General features: G+C 47.3%; 2 protein-coding genes across 4 annotated transcripts in view; one reads left to right on the forward strand and one right to left on the reverse strand.

Annotated features, from left to right (window-relative positions):
• LOC129162178 (oocyte zinc finger protein XlCOF6) overlaps window positions 1-18,841 on the forward strand; it is an 849,318-nt gene that overhangs the window by 622,978 nt on the left and 207,499 nt on the right. The window lies entirely within an intron of this gene.
• LOC129163602 (zinc finger protein 721-like) overlaps window positions 1-18,841 on the reverse strand; it is a 100,087-nt gene that overhangs the window by 18,402 nt on the left and 62,844 nt on the right. For 2 of the 3 annotated variants that reach the window (XM_070548484.1, XM_070548483.1), the window contains one exon: window positions 9,572-13,624. In XM_070548484.1, the coding sequence (XP_070404585.1) occupies window positions 11,688-13,624 (1,937 nt within the window). In that variant the 3' untranslated portion in view covers window positions 9,572-11,687. Of the gene's footprint in view, window positions 1-9,571; window positions 13,625-18,841 lie in introns of those variants that run through there. The other variant, XM_070548485.1, reaches the window with a different exon arrangement.

Below are 18,841 nucleotides of genomic sequence, written 5' to 3' on the forward strand. Positions count from 1 at the left end.
TTTCCGGTGACATCATGATGGCTGCAGACAACTGGGAGTTCACAGTGTTAGTCCTTTCTGCAGCTTCTGACACTGTTGATCACAGCACCTTCATTAACAGACTTGGTGACTCGGTGGGGATCTCTGGAACTGTTCTAGACTGGTTTAGATCGTACCTTTCTAAAAGAAGTTACAGTGTCTGTAGAAACCAGATCAGGTCAGACTCTACCCATCTGTTCTGTGGGGTACCCCAAGGCTCTGTTTTGGGTCCACTGTTGTTTCTGCTGTACATACACCCTCTTGGACAGATACTTGATTCTTTTCATAATGTGTCTTATCACCTATATGCAGACGACATTCAGCTGTACTGCTCCTTTAAAGGTGAACAATTTAAGATTTGGACAGTAAAATAATCACAAAACAGCCCATGAGTCTATCACATTGCAGGGAAGGTTACAAGAACAAGATTTCCCTTTAAGCCGGCTGGGGGAATGCCACATTTTCTGTTTTCAAAAATGGCAGGGCCGTGACGGCCTTTCTGTAAACAAACAGTTCCCCCCTCATTTTTCCTGGTCCCAAAGCCAATCATATTTGAGCTAACAGGGTTGCCATGTCTTGAACACCACCACCTCAACCACCCTAACTGAATTAACTTCTCCGACAGCCACGACTGAACACTAGCTATTTTTTTCTGAAATTCGTCTGTGAAACTACACGTACGTTTCAGTATTTTAGTGGCACGTTAAAACACATGCAGCGCAGCTCCCCATTTACTTTGTTTTGTTATTTTAAATTTGAATCTTTCATGCCATCCAGACAGGGCAGTTGCTGTATTTAAAATATTGAATGCCAGTCAATTAAACAATATGAGGTTAAGCCAGACATTTTCTGATATTTTACTAAATCCCATGGCAGGGATTAATTTTATGGCCAAAAAACGAGGACATGTCAGGGCAAAAGAGGACGAATGGTTACCCTAACTTAAGGTGTTAATGCTAAACGCCATTAGTGAAAATTAATTTTAACATTAAACTTATCTTCAAACCGACAAACTTGTCGGTCTAACATTCGGTCATTTGCATCAGGTAATAATAACTTCTTTAGCTTAGACATTTTTAAGGCATCTATATTGACAAAAAAAAATGACACCATGCATTTACTTTAAGTGGATAAGCTCTTGACAAAATTAGCAACTCACCGCTGCTCAGGACAGCTTGACTCCGTTGGATTCAAGGCTAGTGTGAAAAAAGTTTGCACTTCCATCCTGACAGTGGCGGTCGTCCTGACAGTTGAGCCTCCACCAGAAGCAGCCTGACAGTTGAGCCTCCACCAGAAGCAGCCTTACAGTGGCGGTCGTCTGGACAGTTGAGCCTCCACCAGAAGCAGCCTGACAGTTGAGCCTCCACCAGAAGAAGCCTGATAGTGGCGGTCGTCCTGACAGTGGCATTCGTCCTGACAGTTGAGCCTCCACCAGAAGCAGCCTGACAGTAGCGGTCGTCCTGACAGTTGAGCCTCCACCATAAGCAGCCTGACAGTGGCGGCTCAACACCAAGGTGAACTCCCTGACCAACCTCACCCTTCAATTATCCACATCCCTCAATGCTCTCCAGCAGCAAGCCCTCGCTCCACCTAAGGAGGAGCCGCAGTTCAGCCTATCGGACAGGTGGAATGGAGAGACTGGGAGCCCAGATGGTCTGCTCGCCTCTCTCGGCATGCAATTCGAGTGCGAACCAGGATGCTTTCCCACTGTCCGCTCTCGGGTTGCGCACCTCACCTCCCTGCTTTCTGGACGCGCTCAGGAGTGGGCCACTGCTCTTTATAGTTCTAAATCCCCTGCCTGCAATGACTATGCTGCTTTTGTGGCCGCCCTCAGGAAGACCTTCGTTCCACCCAGTAGCGAAGTGGGGGCCGAAGCACGTCTCCTAAAGCTCCGCCAAAGGGAACGCTCGGTGTGCGCCTATGCATCAGTTTCGCACCATCGCGGTCAAACTACAATGGGATGACTCTGCCCTTCGGGCTGTCTTCTTGGAGGGGTTGGCGTCCTACATCCGAGACGAGATGGTGGGAAAAGAACTGCCCCAGACCCTGGATGAAGTTGCCGACCTGGCGCTGCGCATCGACCAGCGGGTTCTGGTTCGACCCAGGTTCTCCACTCGCCCACTCAGAGCTCCTGGACCTCTTCCATGTGCAAAAACGCCAGCCCCCGGACCCACTTCAACTGAGGAGCCTATGCAGCTAGGCCACCTTCCCCCGGAGGAGAGACAGCGACGGTGGCGCGAGGGTCTCTGTGCCTATTGTGGCTCTCCCGACCACCGGCGCCTGGACTGCCCATTACAGCCGGGAAACGAAGGAACCCACTGAGTATCGGGGTAGCTCAGCCCGGGTCACGCTCTGCCCCTGTCTCTTCCCACCGACTCCTCCTTCCTGTCACTCTCCTTCATGGTGAGACCTCACATCAGATGCATACTCTGGTGGACTCGGTGGCCGCCGACAACTTCATGGACTTGGATCTGACTAAACGCCTACAGATCCCCCTGACTCCCCTGGAACGGGTCGTTCCGGTGACCTCGGTGGACGGCAGACCTCTCCAGCCCTATCCTGTCCAAGACCGAACCCAATCACTCCAGATGATCCTCCAAGGCCACCGGGAAACCCTCCATTTCCTCATCATCTCCGCTCCCTCCTCTCCTCTAATCCTGGGGTTCCCCTGGCTCCGTCTCCACGACCCCCAGATTTCCTGGTCCCAGAACTGCCTTTTAGGCTGGGGGACCCAGTGCCAGGCCCACCTCTCTACTCCTCCACCCATGGCAGATCGCCCGGCTGGTGGTCTCGGACCTCTACCGCCCAATCTGCCACTGCCCTATCGGGACCTGGCCGCAGTCTTTGACAAGCTACGCACCACCACACTGCCGCCTCATGGCCCATATGACATGGAGATCAAGCTGCAACCAGGAACCACTCCTCCCCCTGGGCGCCTTTTCTCTCTCTCTCCTTTCGAATCCAGAGCTATGGAGGAATATATCAACCAGGCCCTCCAGCAGGGTTTCATCCGACCCTCCTCTTCCCCAGGTGCTGCAGGCTTCTTCTTTGTGAAGAAGAAGGAAGGTGACCTTCGTCCCTGTATAGCTTACCGGGGTCTAAACAAAAACACTGTCAGGGACCGTCAACCCCTGCCACACCTCACGACTGCTCTGGACTCCATCTCCCAGGTGCGGATCTTCACTAAACTGGACCTCCGGAGCGCCCACAATCTGGTCCGCATCAAAGCTGGGGATGAGTGGAAGACCGCATTCATCACACCCACCGGTCATTGGGAGTACCAGGTCATGTCCTTCGGGTTGTGCAATAGCCCTGCCGTATTTCAACGCCTCATTAATGATGTCCTCCGCGACATGCTGGGCTGGTGGGTGTTTGCCTACCTGGATGACATCCTAATTTATTCCAAGTCTGAGGCCGAACACCTCCACCATGTTCGTGCTGTCCTGACCCGGCTCCTGAACAATAACCTATACTGCAAGCCCGATAAATGCTCTCTCCATCAGCGTCCCATCTCATTCCTGGGCTTCATGATTTTGGATCAGGGCATAACCATGGACCCTCAGAAGGTCCAGGCGGTAGCTGACTGGCCCCTTCCTACGAGCCTAAAACAGCTACAGAGTTTTCTGGGCTTCTGCAACTTTTACCGCAGTTTTATTAAGAACTTCAGCACCATTGTGGCACCCCTCACCTCCCTCACCCGACCAAGCCCACCATGATAACCATGCCGTCTAACTCCAGACGCCATTCAGGCCTTCCACCACCTGGTCACCCGGTTCACCTCGGCCCCTATCCTCCACCATCTAGATACTATGGTGCCCTTTGTGGTCAAAGTCGATGCCTCGGACGTTGGCACCCGTGCCATCCTGTCCCAAGGTGGGTCCGACGACAGACTCCATCCCTGTGCCTACTTCTCTAGGAAGTTTTCCACCACCCAGCAGAAGTATGGCGTGGGCGATCGTGAACTGCTGGCCATAAAATGGGCGCTGGAGGAATGGAGACAGTGGCTTCTAGGCACCACGCAGCCTTTCACTATCTGGACGGACCACCAGAACCTGAATCACATCCGATCCGCCAAGCAGCTCAATCCTTGCCAGGCCCGCTGGGCCCTCTTCTTCGAGCCCTATTAGTTCCATCTCGCCGACCGCCCTGGAACAAAGAACCAGAAGACCGATGCCCTCTCCCGCCAGTTCACACACTCCACGCCGACGTTCGAGCCTGCACCAATTCTCCCAGGTGGCCGTTGGAGACGGCTATCCTGAACGCCCTCTGGGACGACCCCGCACCTCCAGAGACCCCCGCGGGTCGTCTCTATGTCCCTACATCCTGTCACAGCGAGGCGCTCTCCTGGGCCCACTCATCATGCCTGTCTGGCCACGCGGGGTTCTCTCGAACCTCCGCTGCTTTGTCTCGGCCCAACCCTCACAATGGCCTAAATACCTCCTCTGGGCAGAGTTGTCCCACAATCTTCACACCTCCTCAACCATTCATATGTCCCCTTTCGAGGTCTGCTATGGCTACCAGTCCCCAGTCTTCGCCCACCAGGAACCAGAAGCCGCTGTACCTGTCGCGCAATCCTTAGTGAGGCGCTGCAAGAAAGTCTGGATCAAAGCACAAGCTTCCATCACCCGAGATAACACCCGTTACGCTCGCCAACATCTCCGCCGACACCGTCCTGGTCCCTCCTATGCTCCTGGGGATAAGGTCTGGGTGTCCACTGCGGACCTCCGCTTCCATGCCGGATCCAAGAAGCTCGCTCCCCGGTTCCTCGGGCCTTACACTATACAGAAGGTCAACAATCCAGTCTCGTACCGGCTGCGGTTGCTGGCGAGTCTCTGCATTCATCCCACCTTCCATACCTCCCGGCTGAAGCCCTATGTGGAATCCTCCCTGCTTCCGCCTCCGGCTCTGGCACCTCCGCCTGCCCGCTTCCTCGACGGTGAGCCCATCGACACCGTCCGACGCGTCCTGGACGCTCGTCGCAGAGGTCGGGGATGGCAATACCTCGTAGACTGGGCGGACTACGGCTCCGAGGAACGCTCCTGGGAACCGGCCCACTCCATCCTGGACCTTACCCTTATCTCTGACTTCTGGGACCGCCGGGGCTGCCCTGGGACTTCAGGAGCCGTCCCTGGACGGGGGGAGTCCTGTCAGAACCCAAGTCCCCAAACCAGCCTCTCCCAGCTAGCCGATCTCCACCATGGACAACTCCCAGCATGCTCCTCGCGGGGATTCCCTCCACGTCACACCTACGTCACTAACCGCGACTATATACGGAAGTCGCCTCCCCAGCTCACCACTCAGCCATCGTTTCTTCAGATCCATGGTCAGAGTTTCCAATCAACCGATCCATCTTACAAACTATCTGCTCACAGTAAGTGCTCTTACTTACTTCTGGAAAACCCAGCATTTCCGTCACTTCATTGACGCTTGAACGCTCGGGGATTCCTAGATTAAACCGTGAGCCTGCGTTTCACCGACGCTATCACTTCTGCGTCTGTGAAACCACGCTCTCTACAAGCTCAACTCCCATGTCCAGCCGACCAGTCTGACACAACATCTGTCCTGTCAGAACCAGATCAGTTCCTGCAGTGAACCCTACTCCCTGGTTTAATGACAGCCTTTGCAGCCTGAAGCGCCAATGCAGAAAAATTGAGCGTTTGTGGGTTTCCTGTTTTTCCAACCTGGTGTCCCAGAGTAAAGGGAACCCCAAGGTGCTGTTTAACGCCATCAGCAGCATTGTCTCTCCAGCCTCTCCTACAGCCTCCATCCACTCTGTTAGACTGTGAGAACTTTCTGTCTTTCTTTGTGGACAAAGTCAATAAGGTTAGATCTAGCATCTCTCCTTCAGCCTTATCGCTGCCTCTCCCGACTCCAACCAGGCCCATCATCCTAGATAGCTCTGCTCTTGTTTCTTTGCCTGTGTTGGAAAGGCCACCAGGTGGCACACTCACGCTCTCACTCTCTCAGAGCAGAGCTGACGACAGTGCAGAGGAGACCACCGAGCAGAGCAGGTGGAGAAGCACATGAGACAGCAGAGTGGAGGAGAGTTTTACTAAGCTAATTCCAAGGTTAAGTCAGTTTTCTGTGCGTGAATGACTGCTAAGTAAGTAATCCTTTGTTTACTGGACCTGCTTACATAATGTGTTAGGAATAAGTTTGTTTACCTCGTGGTGTTCTGGAATGTTCCTATGTCATAGTTATGCTTGATAGTTCTGTCGTGAATCTGCACTGCCTTATTGTATGAGTGTAGGTCCCTGTTGCCTATTTTATGCATGTGTGTAGGTTGCAGTGTTGGATGTGAGGTGGTTTATAGCTGTAAAAGTGGATCATTTGGTTTAGAATTTCAGAATATTTGAGTGTTGGTAAATCCCTCAAATGGCCACTAGATGTCCTCCTTGTCTGCCCTGGCAGTTTACCCAGAGGGTTTTTAGCTTGTGTGGCCACGTAGGCTGGGTTGTCTAGACCAAGCTGATCTGGACCTGCTGATTATTATATTATTTTCTGTTTAGAGGGTTTTTCCTCCTACTATGTTGTTGTATTTGAACAAATGGGGCAGAATATATTTGATGTTAATCTGTTCTTCCTGTATTATTCTTTCCTTTAGACCACACACTCACCTACCAACATCCTTGTTTATGTTGAAGAGTAGAATTCTCGTTGCTCAGCCCTGCATCATTGTTCTGCGTGCCCCTGTGCATTGCTGTTGCTACTACTTTTCACCTGAGAATAAAGAGGCCAAGTTGAAATAAAGCCTGAACCTGTGTTCTTACCGGCACCCCAGGAAGACACCCTTTAACTCCCTCCCTGATACAGTCCATCTACCTACTAACAATCTAACAGCCTGAGTTAACCAAACTAGTTAACTCTATGAAGACCTCTGCAAGTCCCCTCGACATCTTACCCTCATCTTTGTTTAAAAGTGCTTTTCAGTCCATCGGTCCCAGCGTGCTCTCTATAATTAATGCTTCTCTGGTTTCTGGTCAGGTCCCTGCTTACTTTAAGAACGCTGTAATCCACCCGCTTCTTTAAAACCCGAGTCTAAACCCCTCTCTCCATAGCAGCTTCAGACCCATCTCTAAACTTCCGTTCATCTCCAAGATCTTGGAAGAGGTTGTGGCTAAACAACTCACAGCTGCTCTTAATGAACATAACATCTATGATAGCTTCCAGTCAGGTTTTCGTAGAGCTCATTCTACTGAAACAGCTCTTCTTAGGGTCTCTAATGACCTTCTGAATCACAGTGATGCAGGGGACTGTTCTGTTCTGGTCCTGCTAGACCTGACTGCAGCCTTTGACACTGTTGACCATCACCTGCTACTGGAGAGGCTGAGAGACTGGGTAGGCCTATCAGGATCTGCTCTGGAGTGGTTCTCCTCTTTTCTCTCTGAGCGCTCCTTTTCTGTGGCTGTCTCCAAGTTTAGGTCCTCCACCACCTCTCTTACCCATGGTGTCCCACAAGGTTCTGTGCTGGGGCCTCTGCTCTTCCTCCTCTATCTGCTTCCTCTTCAGCACATCCTGAGCTCCTTCAAAGGAATCTCCTACACTCTATATGCAGATGACATCCAACTGTACATCTCCTTTAAGCCCCATGAGATGTCTAAGCTGCAGCTGTTACACACCTGCTTAGACTCTATCAAAACCTGGATGGTGGGAGCTTTCTACAGCTGAATGAAGGTAAGACTGAGATCCTCATCTGTGCCCCAGACAAGCTGGTTCCCAAAGTCAGATACTCTCTTGGTCAGCTTGCTTCTCACACCAAACCCTCCATCAGAAATCTTGGCGTGACCTTTGACCCAGCTCTCACCCTGGATTCTCATGTCAGTTCTCTTGTTCACTCTTCCTTCTTCCATCTCAGGAACATTGCTGAGTCCCATTCTGTCCCGCTCTGAACTTGAGACAGTTGTCCACACCTTCATCTCTTCACGCTTAGATTACTGTAACTCTCTTTTCACGTGTCTGAGCAGAAGCTCCCTGAGCGGTCTACAGGAGGTTAAGAATGCCTGTGCTCGGCTTCTGACCAAGTCCTCCAAACACACCCATGTCACCCCGCTTCTCCTCCAGCTTCACTGGCTGCCAGTCAACTTCAGGGTTCATTTCAAGATCCTGGTTCTAGTCTATAGGGCCTTACATGGACAAGCACCATCTTACATTGGTGATCTTCTCAGTCCCTACAGACCCAGCAGGTCCCTGAGGTCCAGTGACCAAGGCCTACTGGTTGTGCAGCGCACCAGGCTAAAGACCAAAGGTGACAGATCATCTGCTGCTGTGGCCCCCAGACTCTGGAACTCTCTCCCCCTGAGCCTGAGATCAGTGGACTCAGTGGTCTCTTTCAAAAAGCAGATGAAGACTCACTTTGAACATCTTAGGTGTGTTCTTGCTGTGCATTATTTCTAATTCCATGTTGTCGTTCTTTTATAAAACACAGATAAAACATACATAGGAGAAACCGGACGCCAACTCAACACACGAACAATAGAACACAGAAAGGAGTGTGAGAAAGAGGCAAATCGAAAACACACAAGAGCAGCAAAAGAAGAAGAAGAAAGTACAATAAAAAAGTCAGCTGTAACAGATCACTGCTTAAGAGAAAACCATATAATGGACTGGGACAACACATGGATCATAACCACCGACCAACAAAAATACAAAATATGGATCAAGGAAGCAATCGAGATAAGGAGACGTGGATGTGGGACCGTGAACAGGGACGACGGAGTTTACACGCTGGACCACGCATGGGACTGCATCGTCGGAGAGGGGAGAGCGGGCAGTAGAGGGCGACAACGTCCTCTGCTGCCCGCAGATAAACGGAGAAGGAAATGACGTGCCACCATCAGCGTCAGCCCGAAGAAGCCGGCAGCCGTCGGCGAAACTGTAGCGTCAATAACAGGTAACAAAACCGTTTCTGTGTTTTATAAAAGAACGACAACATGGAATGAAGACTCACTTGTTCAAGCTGGCTTTTGGATGACCTTCTTCACCACTCTCTCTTTATTCAGCTCTCCCCACCAATTCCACCTTCCTCAGGATCCACTGATTTTCCACTTTCGTGTTCACTTTCTCTCTTTCTTAACATTCTTTTAAACACAATTGCCTATTTTTGCCCATTTTAAATATATTTTTCAACATTTTCTAAATGTTTTTTTATATTTTTACATTATTTGTTTTTGTGAAGCGCCTCGTGATTTTCTTTCTTGAGAGGCGCTATAGAAATGATACTTTCTTCTTCTTTTTCAGACGAACAACAGACTCTGACCAAATTGCAGCAAATCAAGGCCAGACTTGAGATCCGCCTCCTAAAGGCTATGCTCAGACAAGCTGGTCTCTCCACATCAGATGAGGAAGTCTGAAATTATTGTGGAGTTGCAAAATTGTTACACCAGCTTCCAGCACTCACCTGGAAGGTATCTCAGAACAGCGGTTTGGTTTTTGGGGGTGAAACTATGTGCTCCAAATACCACAGAAGTCAACTCTACTGGCAGTTTGTATCAACTTCTCCGACCGCTGGATCACCGGCAGCCTTCACCACAAGGACTCGTAGATTCTGCACAACTGGCATGGGATGGTTTTTTAATAGAGATTGTTTAACCATACATTCAGACTTATTTTACAACCCAGACATCACAATTTTCTAAGACACTTGGTTTTGCTACATAACATCTAAGTACACATTCTATCATTTCATTCATTGTCCCAGTTATCTTGTTTCAACCATAATTTATCATCATTTGTTCCGTGTCATCATTAGTAAATGGTAAATGGCCTGCATTTGATATAGCGCCTTCTAGAGTCCTGGAAACCCCCAAGGCGCTTTACAACACAATCAGTCGTTCACCCATTCACACACACATTCACACGCTGGCGGGGATGAGCTACCACGTAACCACAGCTGCTCTGGGGCGCACTGACAGAGGCGAGGATGCCGAGCACTGGCGCCACCGGTCCCTCCGACCACCACCAGCAGGCAAGGTGAGTGAAGTGTCTTGCCCAAGGACCCAACGACAGCGACAGACTGAGTGGGAGCTCGAACCTGCAACCTGTCGATTAAGGGGCGAGTACTTCACTCCTGTGCCACCGTTGCCCACAGAGTAGTAGAAATGTTGTATTAAATTTGTTTTTAGAAACTTTTTTTCGTTCGGTCTCAAACTATTACGAAGGTGAGATTTCCCCGAACTACCAAAATGACCTGGTTTCATGTTAGATAAAATTTCAAAAGATCAATAATATTGATATTTCATATTTACCATAAATCCTCTAATATTAGCCTGTATTTAATTAACTGCCGGGTATCATATTTTGGCCAGTGTTGGCGTCAGTGAATAATGGCTGTTTTTTTATTGTGGCCGGGTGGAATGTGGTAACAAGCAAGTACGGGGGGCGGTTGTGTCATCCATCTCACTTTTGATTTGCCAGTGATAGACCGCGAGGGTAACTTTAACCGTGCGGAGACGAAGAGGAGGCGAAAATTTGATATCAAGTTCAAAGAGAACGTGCTGATTATGCTGCAGAACGCTCTGGGGAGCAATAGCAGGGGTTGTATGAACTAGTCACTAGTCGACTTCACCGCTCTATAGTGACTTTTTATGCCTGTCATCGACTAGTCGCTGTCACGTGATAATGACCGGCAAGATGCAGTCCACGGAAAAGACAGCAGCCTGCTGTCAGCAGGTGACAAGCCCCTGCGCGTCTGGAGGAAACGCGCTGTGCCAGAGCGTCGGTACTGACACCCGCCGTAAAACGGACATTTAACCAAATTGTGATGTTTACCCTCTTGCAATTTAACCTTCCCCTCACCCCCATCCTAACCTTAACCAGCTTGCACATGCAAAGCTCTGATTGTTGACATGCTCCAGACATCTGCGTCCTGAGCACGGCCACAGTAACATTATCAAATCAGGTGTCGCCACCTCAAAAACTAATTTAACACGCGATCATTCATGTCGGCTCATTTCCTTTTGTTTTTTATTCTTTTATTTGTGCCTGATGCGTTTCGCTGCTGTGGATCGGGGCATATCACCTGTTTGTCCTCTGGTGATTTTACCTCAATTATGTGGTCGGCGAGCAGCGAGCACTCCGCTGTTTTTGCGGTCGGTAGATCTTTTAGAACTGCAGTTCAACGGTAACTCATGAGGTGAATATATATGAACCCAGGTAGCAGTTTTTCTTTAGGATTGAGAGGATATGCAGGAACATAAACAGGCTGGACAGAAAAATAGTCAAATAAAAACAAGTTAGTTTTTGTACCTGGTGGTTGCAACAAACAGACACCATTGAAGGTAATCAGAAGTGAGGAACAGAAAATGAAATAATCATTTTAATGTTTAGAGCAGCAGGAACTCCGAGAGGCTGCAGGCACATCAGTGAGTTTGCGGCCGCTGCGTAGGGGGAGGGGGGGGGGGGGGGCTGAAGCAGAAACTATCGTTGTTAAAAGAAATGTGTTTAACTTTGAAAATGTGGGCGCAATTTTAATTGTCAAAAACTCCAGCGAACCATTAGTTCATTTTGCTCAAATAGAAATTTAGGCCTGCCTCTAATTCTGGTCCTCCTTCCAATAAAGGCCTGCAGCTTGATGAGCTTGAGTCAAATACAGACCCGGGCCTCTATTAGAGGATTTAAGGTATATGGAATATCACATCTAATTGATCATTTATTAAAAGTAACCACTTACATCAAGTTACACAACCAAAAGGCTTCTGTCCAGGGTGGACACTCGTGTGATTGTTTAAACTTCTCTTTTGACTAAATCCTTGTCCACAGAGCTCACATATAAAAAGCTTCTGTCCTGTGTGGACTCTCGTGTGTCTGTTTAAATCTGTCTTTCGGTTAAATCCTTTTCCACACAGCTCACAGGCAAAAGACTTCTGTCCTGTGTGGACACTCATATGACTGTTTAAAGTTGTCTTATAACGAAATCTTTGACCACAGAGCTCACAGGCAAACGGCTTCTGTCCTGTGTGGATTCTCATGTGATCTTTTAAACTTGTCTTAAGACTAAATTTTTGTCCACACAGGTCACAGGCAACAGGCTTCTGTCCTGTGTGGATTCCTATGTGTCTGTTTAAATTAGTCTTACAATTAAATCTTTTTCCACAGAGCTCACAGGCAAAAGGTTTCTCTCCTGTGTGGATTCTCATGTGATCTTTTAAATGTGTCTTTTGACAAAATTTTTGTCCACACAGCCCACAGGCAAAAGGCTTCTGTCCAGTGTGGGCACTCATATGACTGTTTAAACTTGTCTTATAACGAAATCTTTGTCCACACAGCTCACAGGCAAAAGGCTTCTGTCCTGTGTGGACTCTCGTGTGTCTGTTTAAATCTGTCTTTCGGTAAAATCGCTTTTCACACAGCTCACAGGCAAAAGGCTTCTGTCCTGTGTGGATTCTCATATGACTTTTTAAACTCGTCTTATAACGAAATCTTTGACCACAGAGCTCACAGGCAAACGGCTTCTGTCCTGTGTGGATTCTCATGTGATCTTTTAAATGTGTCTTTCGATTAAATCTTTGTCCACACAGCTCACAGACAAAAAGCTTTTGCCCTGAGTGAATTCTCATGTGATCTTTTAAACTTGTCTTTAGACCAAATTTTTGTCCACACAGGTCACAGGCAACAGGCTTCTGACCTGTGTGGATTCTTATGTGTCTGTTTAAATTTGTCTTACAATTAAATCTTTTTCCACAGAGCTCACAGGCAAAAGGTTTCTCTCCTGTGTGGATTCTCATGTGATCTTTTATATGTGTCTTTTGACTAAATTTTTGTCCACACAGGCCACAGGCAAAAGCCTTATGTCCAGTGTGGACACTCATGTGAACGTTTAAACTTGTCTCATGTCTAAATCTTTGTCCACAGAGCTCACAGGCAAAAGGCTTCTGTCCTGTGTGGATTCTTAAGTGTCCGTTTAAAGTTGTTCGTCGGGTAAATCTTTGTCCACAGAGCTCACAGGCAAAAGGCTTCTCTCCTGTGTGGATTCTCATGTGATCTTTTATATGTGTCTTATAACTAAATTTTTGTCCACACAGCCCACAGGCAAAAGGCTTATGTCCTGTGTGGATTCTCATGTGACTGTTTAAAGTCGTCTTTCGGGTAAATCTTTTTCCACACAGCTCACAGGCAAAAGGCTTCTGTCTTGTGTGGATTCTCATGTGACTGTTTAAACTTGATTTAACCATAAATTCTTTTCCACAGTGATCACAACTAAACATTTTAGTCTTTTTCTGGACTTCCCTACAAGAGTCTGCATGTTGCTTCACTATTACACATTCCTTACTAACACAACAGCCTGAAGACCTTGTTGCTAAATGACTTGTCATTTCTGCTGTCACATGGGCAGCTGAGCTGCTCGCTGGAACATCTTGGTCTTCTGTTTGCTGCTGATGAAGCTGTGAGATGAGACGTTTTTCTTCATCATCCTCACTCTTTATAGAACCAGCAGTGAATAGAAATCTGGCAGCATCAGTCTCCTTCAAATGTAGCTGCTCTCTCTCCAGACTGGTCCAGAGGTCATCCTGTTCCTCCTTTATGTGAAGGTGTTCTGGTTCCTGCTGGTCCTCACCAGCACTCTGTTCTTCATGAGCTTCTTCTTTAACCAGCGCCATTATTTTAACACCTGTAGGAAAAACAGAAACACAGTGAATTACTGAATGCTATAACTTTCTATTCACACATTTAACAGTAATATTATTGCTTTAAAGAGCAAGCAACACCCAAACCAACTATTCTTTTGGCTGATAAACTGTATAAATGAATATCTAATAGTGTTGTAGACATTCAAGTTTTTTCATTTCAATTCAATTCAGTTTATTTATAAAGCGCAAAATCAGGACCAGAGTCGTCTCAAGGACCTTCACACAGTAAACATTCCAGTACTGGTCAGGTCTAGGGCTGGGGGTAAACGATTATTTTCAAACGATTATTCTGACGATTATTTTATCGAATAGTCGACTATTCTAATGACTATTTAGACGATTAATCTAACGATTATTTTTTATTGCAAAATGAATAAAAACAAGAAAATCTCAGCTGTTTGAATGTCTCAGTGACTGAGGTCCTCCCTTCAACCTGTACTCTGGCTCTGACTAGGTTACTAGGTTAGTCTGGGTTACTAGGAGGGAAGCTTAGCAGAGGCCTTGTGTTAAAGCGAGTGTTCCTCTTTTTTCCCTCCTAGTAACCCAGACTTTGGAGTCTTCATTTTGATTACCTGTGTGGTACACTTCCTAGTAGCCCGAGCTCGTTTTTGTCTCCATTAGAATACTCGTTAAAGAGTTCAGCTCACCCTTTTGGTGGAGCTTTTGTGTTTCTTAATACTCGTTACAGAATTCAGCTCACCCTTTTGGTGGAGTTTTTGTGTTTAGCTCATTCCTTTAGTTTTCCCGGATTAGTACCGGCGTTTTGTGTTTATTGATATTATGTTCCCAGTATTGGATGATCTTTGTGTTTAGTATTACTTGTGATTCCCCAGTGTGGACGTCCTTTTGGTTTTGTATTAGTTGTCTTTGCCTGCATAAAGCAGTGGTTTTTAGTTAATAAACTCCTCTAAGAGAGTAAATCTTGGTTTGTCTGGAAATTCACATATCTTTCTTTACGCCACCTTTAACATCATCTCCTAGACGAGCTGGGGGCCGTAAAAACTGATAAATTGGTACTGTAAGAGAATAAAAACCACAGGCCTTCTATTTTGTATAACACAGCTTTTATTGTGTTGGTTATGTTCTGGTGACGTGTAGAACTTGGGAGTGCAGGCTGCTGCCTGAGAGGTGGTTGGAGACGGAGTGTCTCCATGCTACTTTGTTTTGGTCACTTATGTGCGTGAGGCAAGTGGTGTTACGACCCTTCCTGGGGAGTTTGGCTCGTGTGCAAAAAGGAAGGGACAATAACACAGGATTTAAAAGTTAAAATGATGATCAGGTTTATTTACAACAACAAAAAGACATATGGGAATAATAAACTAATTCGTCCTGTGGGGAATTAAAACAAAAGTACAAATAAGTAGGGATGTCCCACTGGGCAAAGATTACAGGGTTCTGGACCAAAATAAGGATCTTAAAGGTCCAAACTCTAAATTGGGAGGTTGAACCAAACTCAAGGTGATATTTTAAACTAAACCGAAAACCCACAACACTCTAAATGTAATAAAAGGGAGATCTACACAGCAAAAAAGATGAACTCTAAACTAAAATGGTACAGCTTATCCAAACGCAAGAAGCTGTTGGCGAAAATGCTAACAGTAGCTTTACCAACGTTAAGTTCAAGTTACCAAGTTTAAATAAACCAAAAATACCCAGCAGCAAACAGACCAGCATGGAGGAGAGACTGCTACCACCAAAACAGCTCTCCTAATGTCTGAAAGAAGCTCCTTTATGAAGGGAGAAACGCTCCCGGTGATTTTCTACATCTGCGATAGAGGCGAAGCAGCGCATCTGACCCCGGAAGTTGTTGTCCGTTGCCGAGACGAAGGCGGGCAAAACAGTAAAGGAATCTAGTAGCGGACGGACATTGTTCCGGGTCTTTGGTATTTGGCAGAGATGTTAGTGAAGGCGGAGAAGAGGGCGAACTAGAGGAAAAACTGAGGACAGGTGTTAGAAAACCTCTGCCGTTCACTCCGTCTTCTTTCCCCGACACACACTGCCTTGCGGTAGGTGACCCTGAGCGCGGGGAAACTGCATGCTCACTGTCGAGCTCAAAGCCATCAGAGACCCCTCTGATGTTTTCTCTCAGATTGAACAGGTCATGGACCCAGCAGGCTCATACCAACGATGTAGAGCGAGACAAACTATGACAACTTTTGTTAAAATACAAAGATTTTCTTTCACTCGACTCCTTGGACTGTGGTCTAACCACTATCCATGAAGTCAGGATTCCTACACTGCCACACGCAGCGCCGACTTTTGTGCGTCAATTCAAGATTCCCCTGGCGTCCCACGGACCAGTCCAGGAAATAATTGAAAGCCTCTTGGCTAAAGGGATCATCCAACCCTGCAACAGCACCTACTCGGCTCCGCTGTGGCCAGTAAAGAAGCCTAATGGTAAGTGGTGACTAACCATTGACTACAGGCAACTCAACAAACAGGTTCCCTTGTCTAGGTGGCCGATGGCGTGCCTGGAACAAGAACTTCTAAAAGTGAAATATGCCAAATACCTCTCCACCCTTGACATTGCGTCTGGATTCTGGACAATTCCTGTCCATAAATCGGATCAGCACAAACTAGCCTTCTCCTTTGCCAACCGCCAGTACACCTTCACTCGGTGTCCTTTTGGTTATTCCAACTCACCAGCTGAGTTCAACATCTTCTTGGCCAAAGCCTGCCCTGATGCTCGAGAGCGAGGTACCCTCATCTATGTCGACAACATTCTTGTTCGTAAGTGTACCTCGGATGACCACCTGTCCGAGCTGGACCATGTCATGGGACAGCTCGCAGCTGCAGGTGCAAAGATTTCTCTCGCCAAAGGTCAGTGGTGCAGGTCACAGGTTCAGTTTGTTGGCCTCCTTGTGGGACCACAGGGAGTGCAGCCTCAACTTGGTAGAATTCAAGGTGTGGCCACCATCACACCTCCTATGAATGTCTCCGAAGTTCGGAGTTTCCTAGGAGTGTGCAACTACTAGCGCCAGTTCGTAGAACATTATGCTGAGACAGCAAGACCTCTGACTAATCTACTGAAGAGGGATGTGCCTTTCGAGTGGACTGAGCAGCAGCAACAGGCCATGGATGACCTGAAGGCCACGTTATGCTCAGCTCCGTGCTTGCCGCTCCCCGATTGCAACAAGGAGTTCCACCTTGAGGTCAGTTTCTCAGCTCACTGTTTGAGTGCTGGTCTCTACCAAGTATATGACTGCGACAGGCGTGTCGTAGCCTATGCTAGTAAGCTCTTGTCCGGTCCTGAGTTGAAGTACTCTGGCTGTGAAAAAGCTTTGCTTTCCACCATGTGGGAGGTGAAACACTTTTCTAGCTACATTGGTGGACAGAAAATCATCATTGAGACTCAGCACCAGCCAGTGACCTTCCTTAACAGTCAGCGCATCAGAGATGGTGTGGTGACCAATGCGCGAATCGCGTCATGGCTGCTGGCTCTTCAAAGCTTCAACATCGAAGTACGCTACGCCCAGAACCGACTCAGCCCTCTTGGCATGGGTTTGGCTGCGTGCCAACACTGCTCGGACGACGCTGTCGCGTCAGTCCCACCAGCTAGCCCTCCTCAGAATCTTCTAAACCCCAACCACCACTACTTCGATCAGTCTCTCTGTGTGGACTTGCCGACCGTGTACGTCGACACGGTGCTGCACCTAGGTCACGCGTGGGTGTCGTCTGGTTGAATGCTGACCAGAAGGACTCCCGATGTTACTGGTTGGGTTCTAAGACCTCACGGTTTGCAGAAGTGGCTGGGATCTTTATAGTAGATCTTACAACTCATCTGCCTTCTTCTGCAGCAGTATTTCTGCTTTTTCACAGCTTAGGCTGTTTCTTTTTTCGTCTAGCACATTTGCACACCACCCAACCAATAATTGCTTTTTCAAAAAAAATCTGGAGAAATTACTTAGAAGTACAAAGTAACAGTCTATAGCTCTGATTAATTTTTCCGCACTACAGCTACCTGAAAAGAAACTGAACAAAAAATTGTACCAAAGTCATTTTATTAACTTTCTTCAGCACAAATGACATGCTTTGATAATATGTAAACAATGAGTCCATTACAATTGCCTGAACAAATACTTTAACTTAAAAAAACTCAATTTTCTCAGGACAAATTACTTACCTAAATAAAGTGCTAAACAATGCTGTGCTTACGCTTGAAATAAGGTGCATGCTTGCTGCTTACTCAGAAAATAAAATGTATCCTTAATACTTACTCTTCAAATAAAATGCATGCTTAGTCTTCATCTTAAATGTAAATGGTTGTTGGCTAATTTTTATAGGTGTTAACCAGTGTTGGGAGTAACGCCGTTTAAGTATAACGGCGTTTCTAACGGCGTTCTTTTATAGGTAACGGAATAATCTAATTAATTACTTTTCCCGCCGTTGCAACGCCGTTACCGTTACTGGGGACGGAACGTTGTGCGTTACTATGTGCTTGTCGAACGTTGAGCAACAGCGTGAGGCTTTCTGACCGGCACACTTCAGCTGCAGCAAGGGAGAGAGAGGTGTCGGTAACGCACTTACAAACACGATGATGATTGGCCGGGTGGGCGGAGACCCTCACGGTCTCAGTCGCTGCATTCTGTAGACACAACGGGAATAACTCCGTTTAAAATAACCGCGTTAATAAAAAATATTTCTTTCTGTAACAAGCAAACTAATTAATTACGTCTTCTTTTATCAAAACGTCGTTCCTGTTACTGATAAGGAAATGCGTGCAGCAGCGAATCTGCAGGTCTGCAGCCGTGCCCTTAGCATGACAGCGGGACGTCCCGAAGGTCCGCTCACCTGTTCACCGCTCAGACGTCCTGATCTTCTACCTTCCTAGATCATCCAGCTGTAACCTGTTTCTGATCATGTCTTTAGTCCCGCTGTAACACTGATGCATCAGTCTCAGACGTCATGGAGCTCAGGTGTTATTAGAACTACCTGTGTGTGTTTACCACCCAGCTTCAGCTCTTCTGTGGTCGGGTCTGACCCAAGTTAGTAAATGTAAGTCCTCCATCAGGCTTGTGCCTCTTCTAGTGTCATTTTAAAGGATTTTATTTATTTATTTAACCATTACTAGATTAGCAGCAACAGAAATGCTGCTAAAAACACACAATTATGTGAAGCTGGAAAAATTAGAATGCTGTGCAAAATTACATTTATTTCTGTAATTTAACTAGACTGAGAGACCATTTAAAGGCTCGGGA

The sequence above is a fragment of the Nothobranchius furzeri genome, chromosome 2, assembly GCF_043380555.1.
Source record: "Nothobranchius furzeri strain GRZ-AD chromosome 2, NfurGRZ-RIMD1, whole genome shotgun sequence".
Classification (NCBI taxonomy): Eukaryota; Metazoa; Chordata; class Actinopteri; order Cyprinodontiformes; family Nothobranchiidae; genus Nothobranchius; species Nothobranchius furzeri.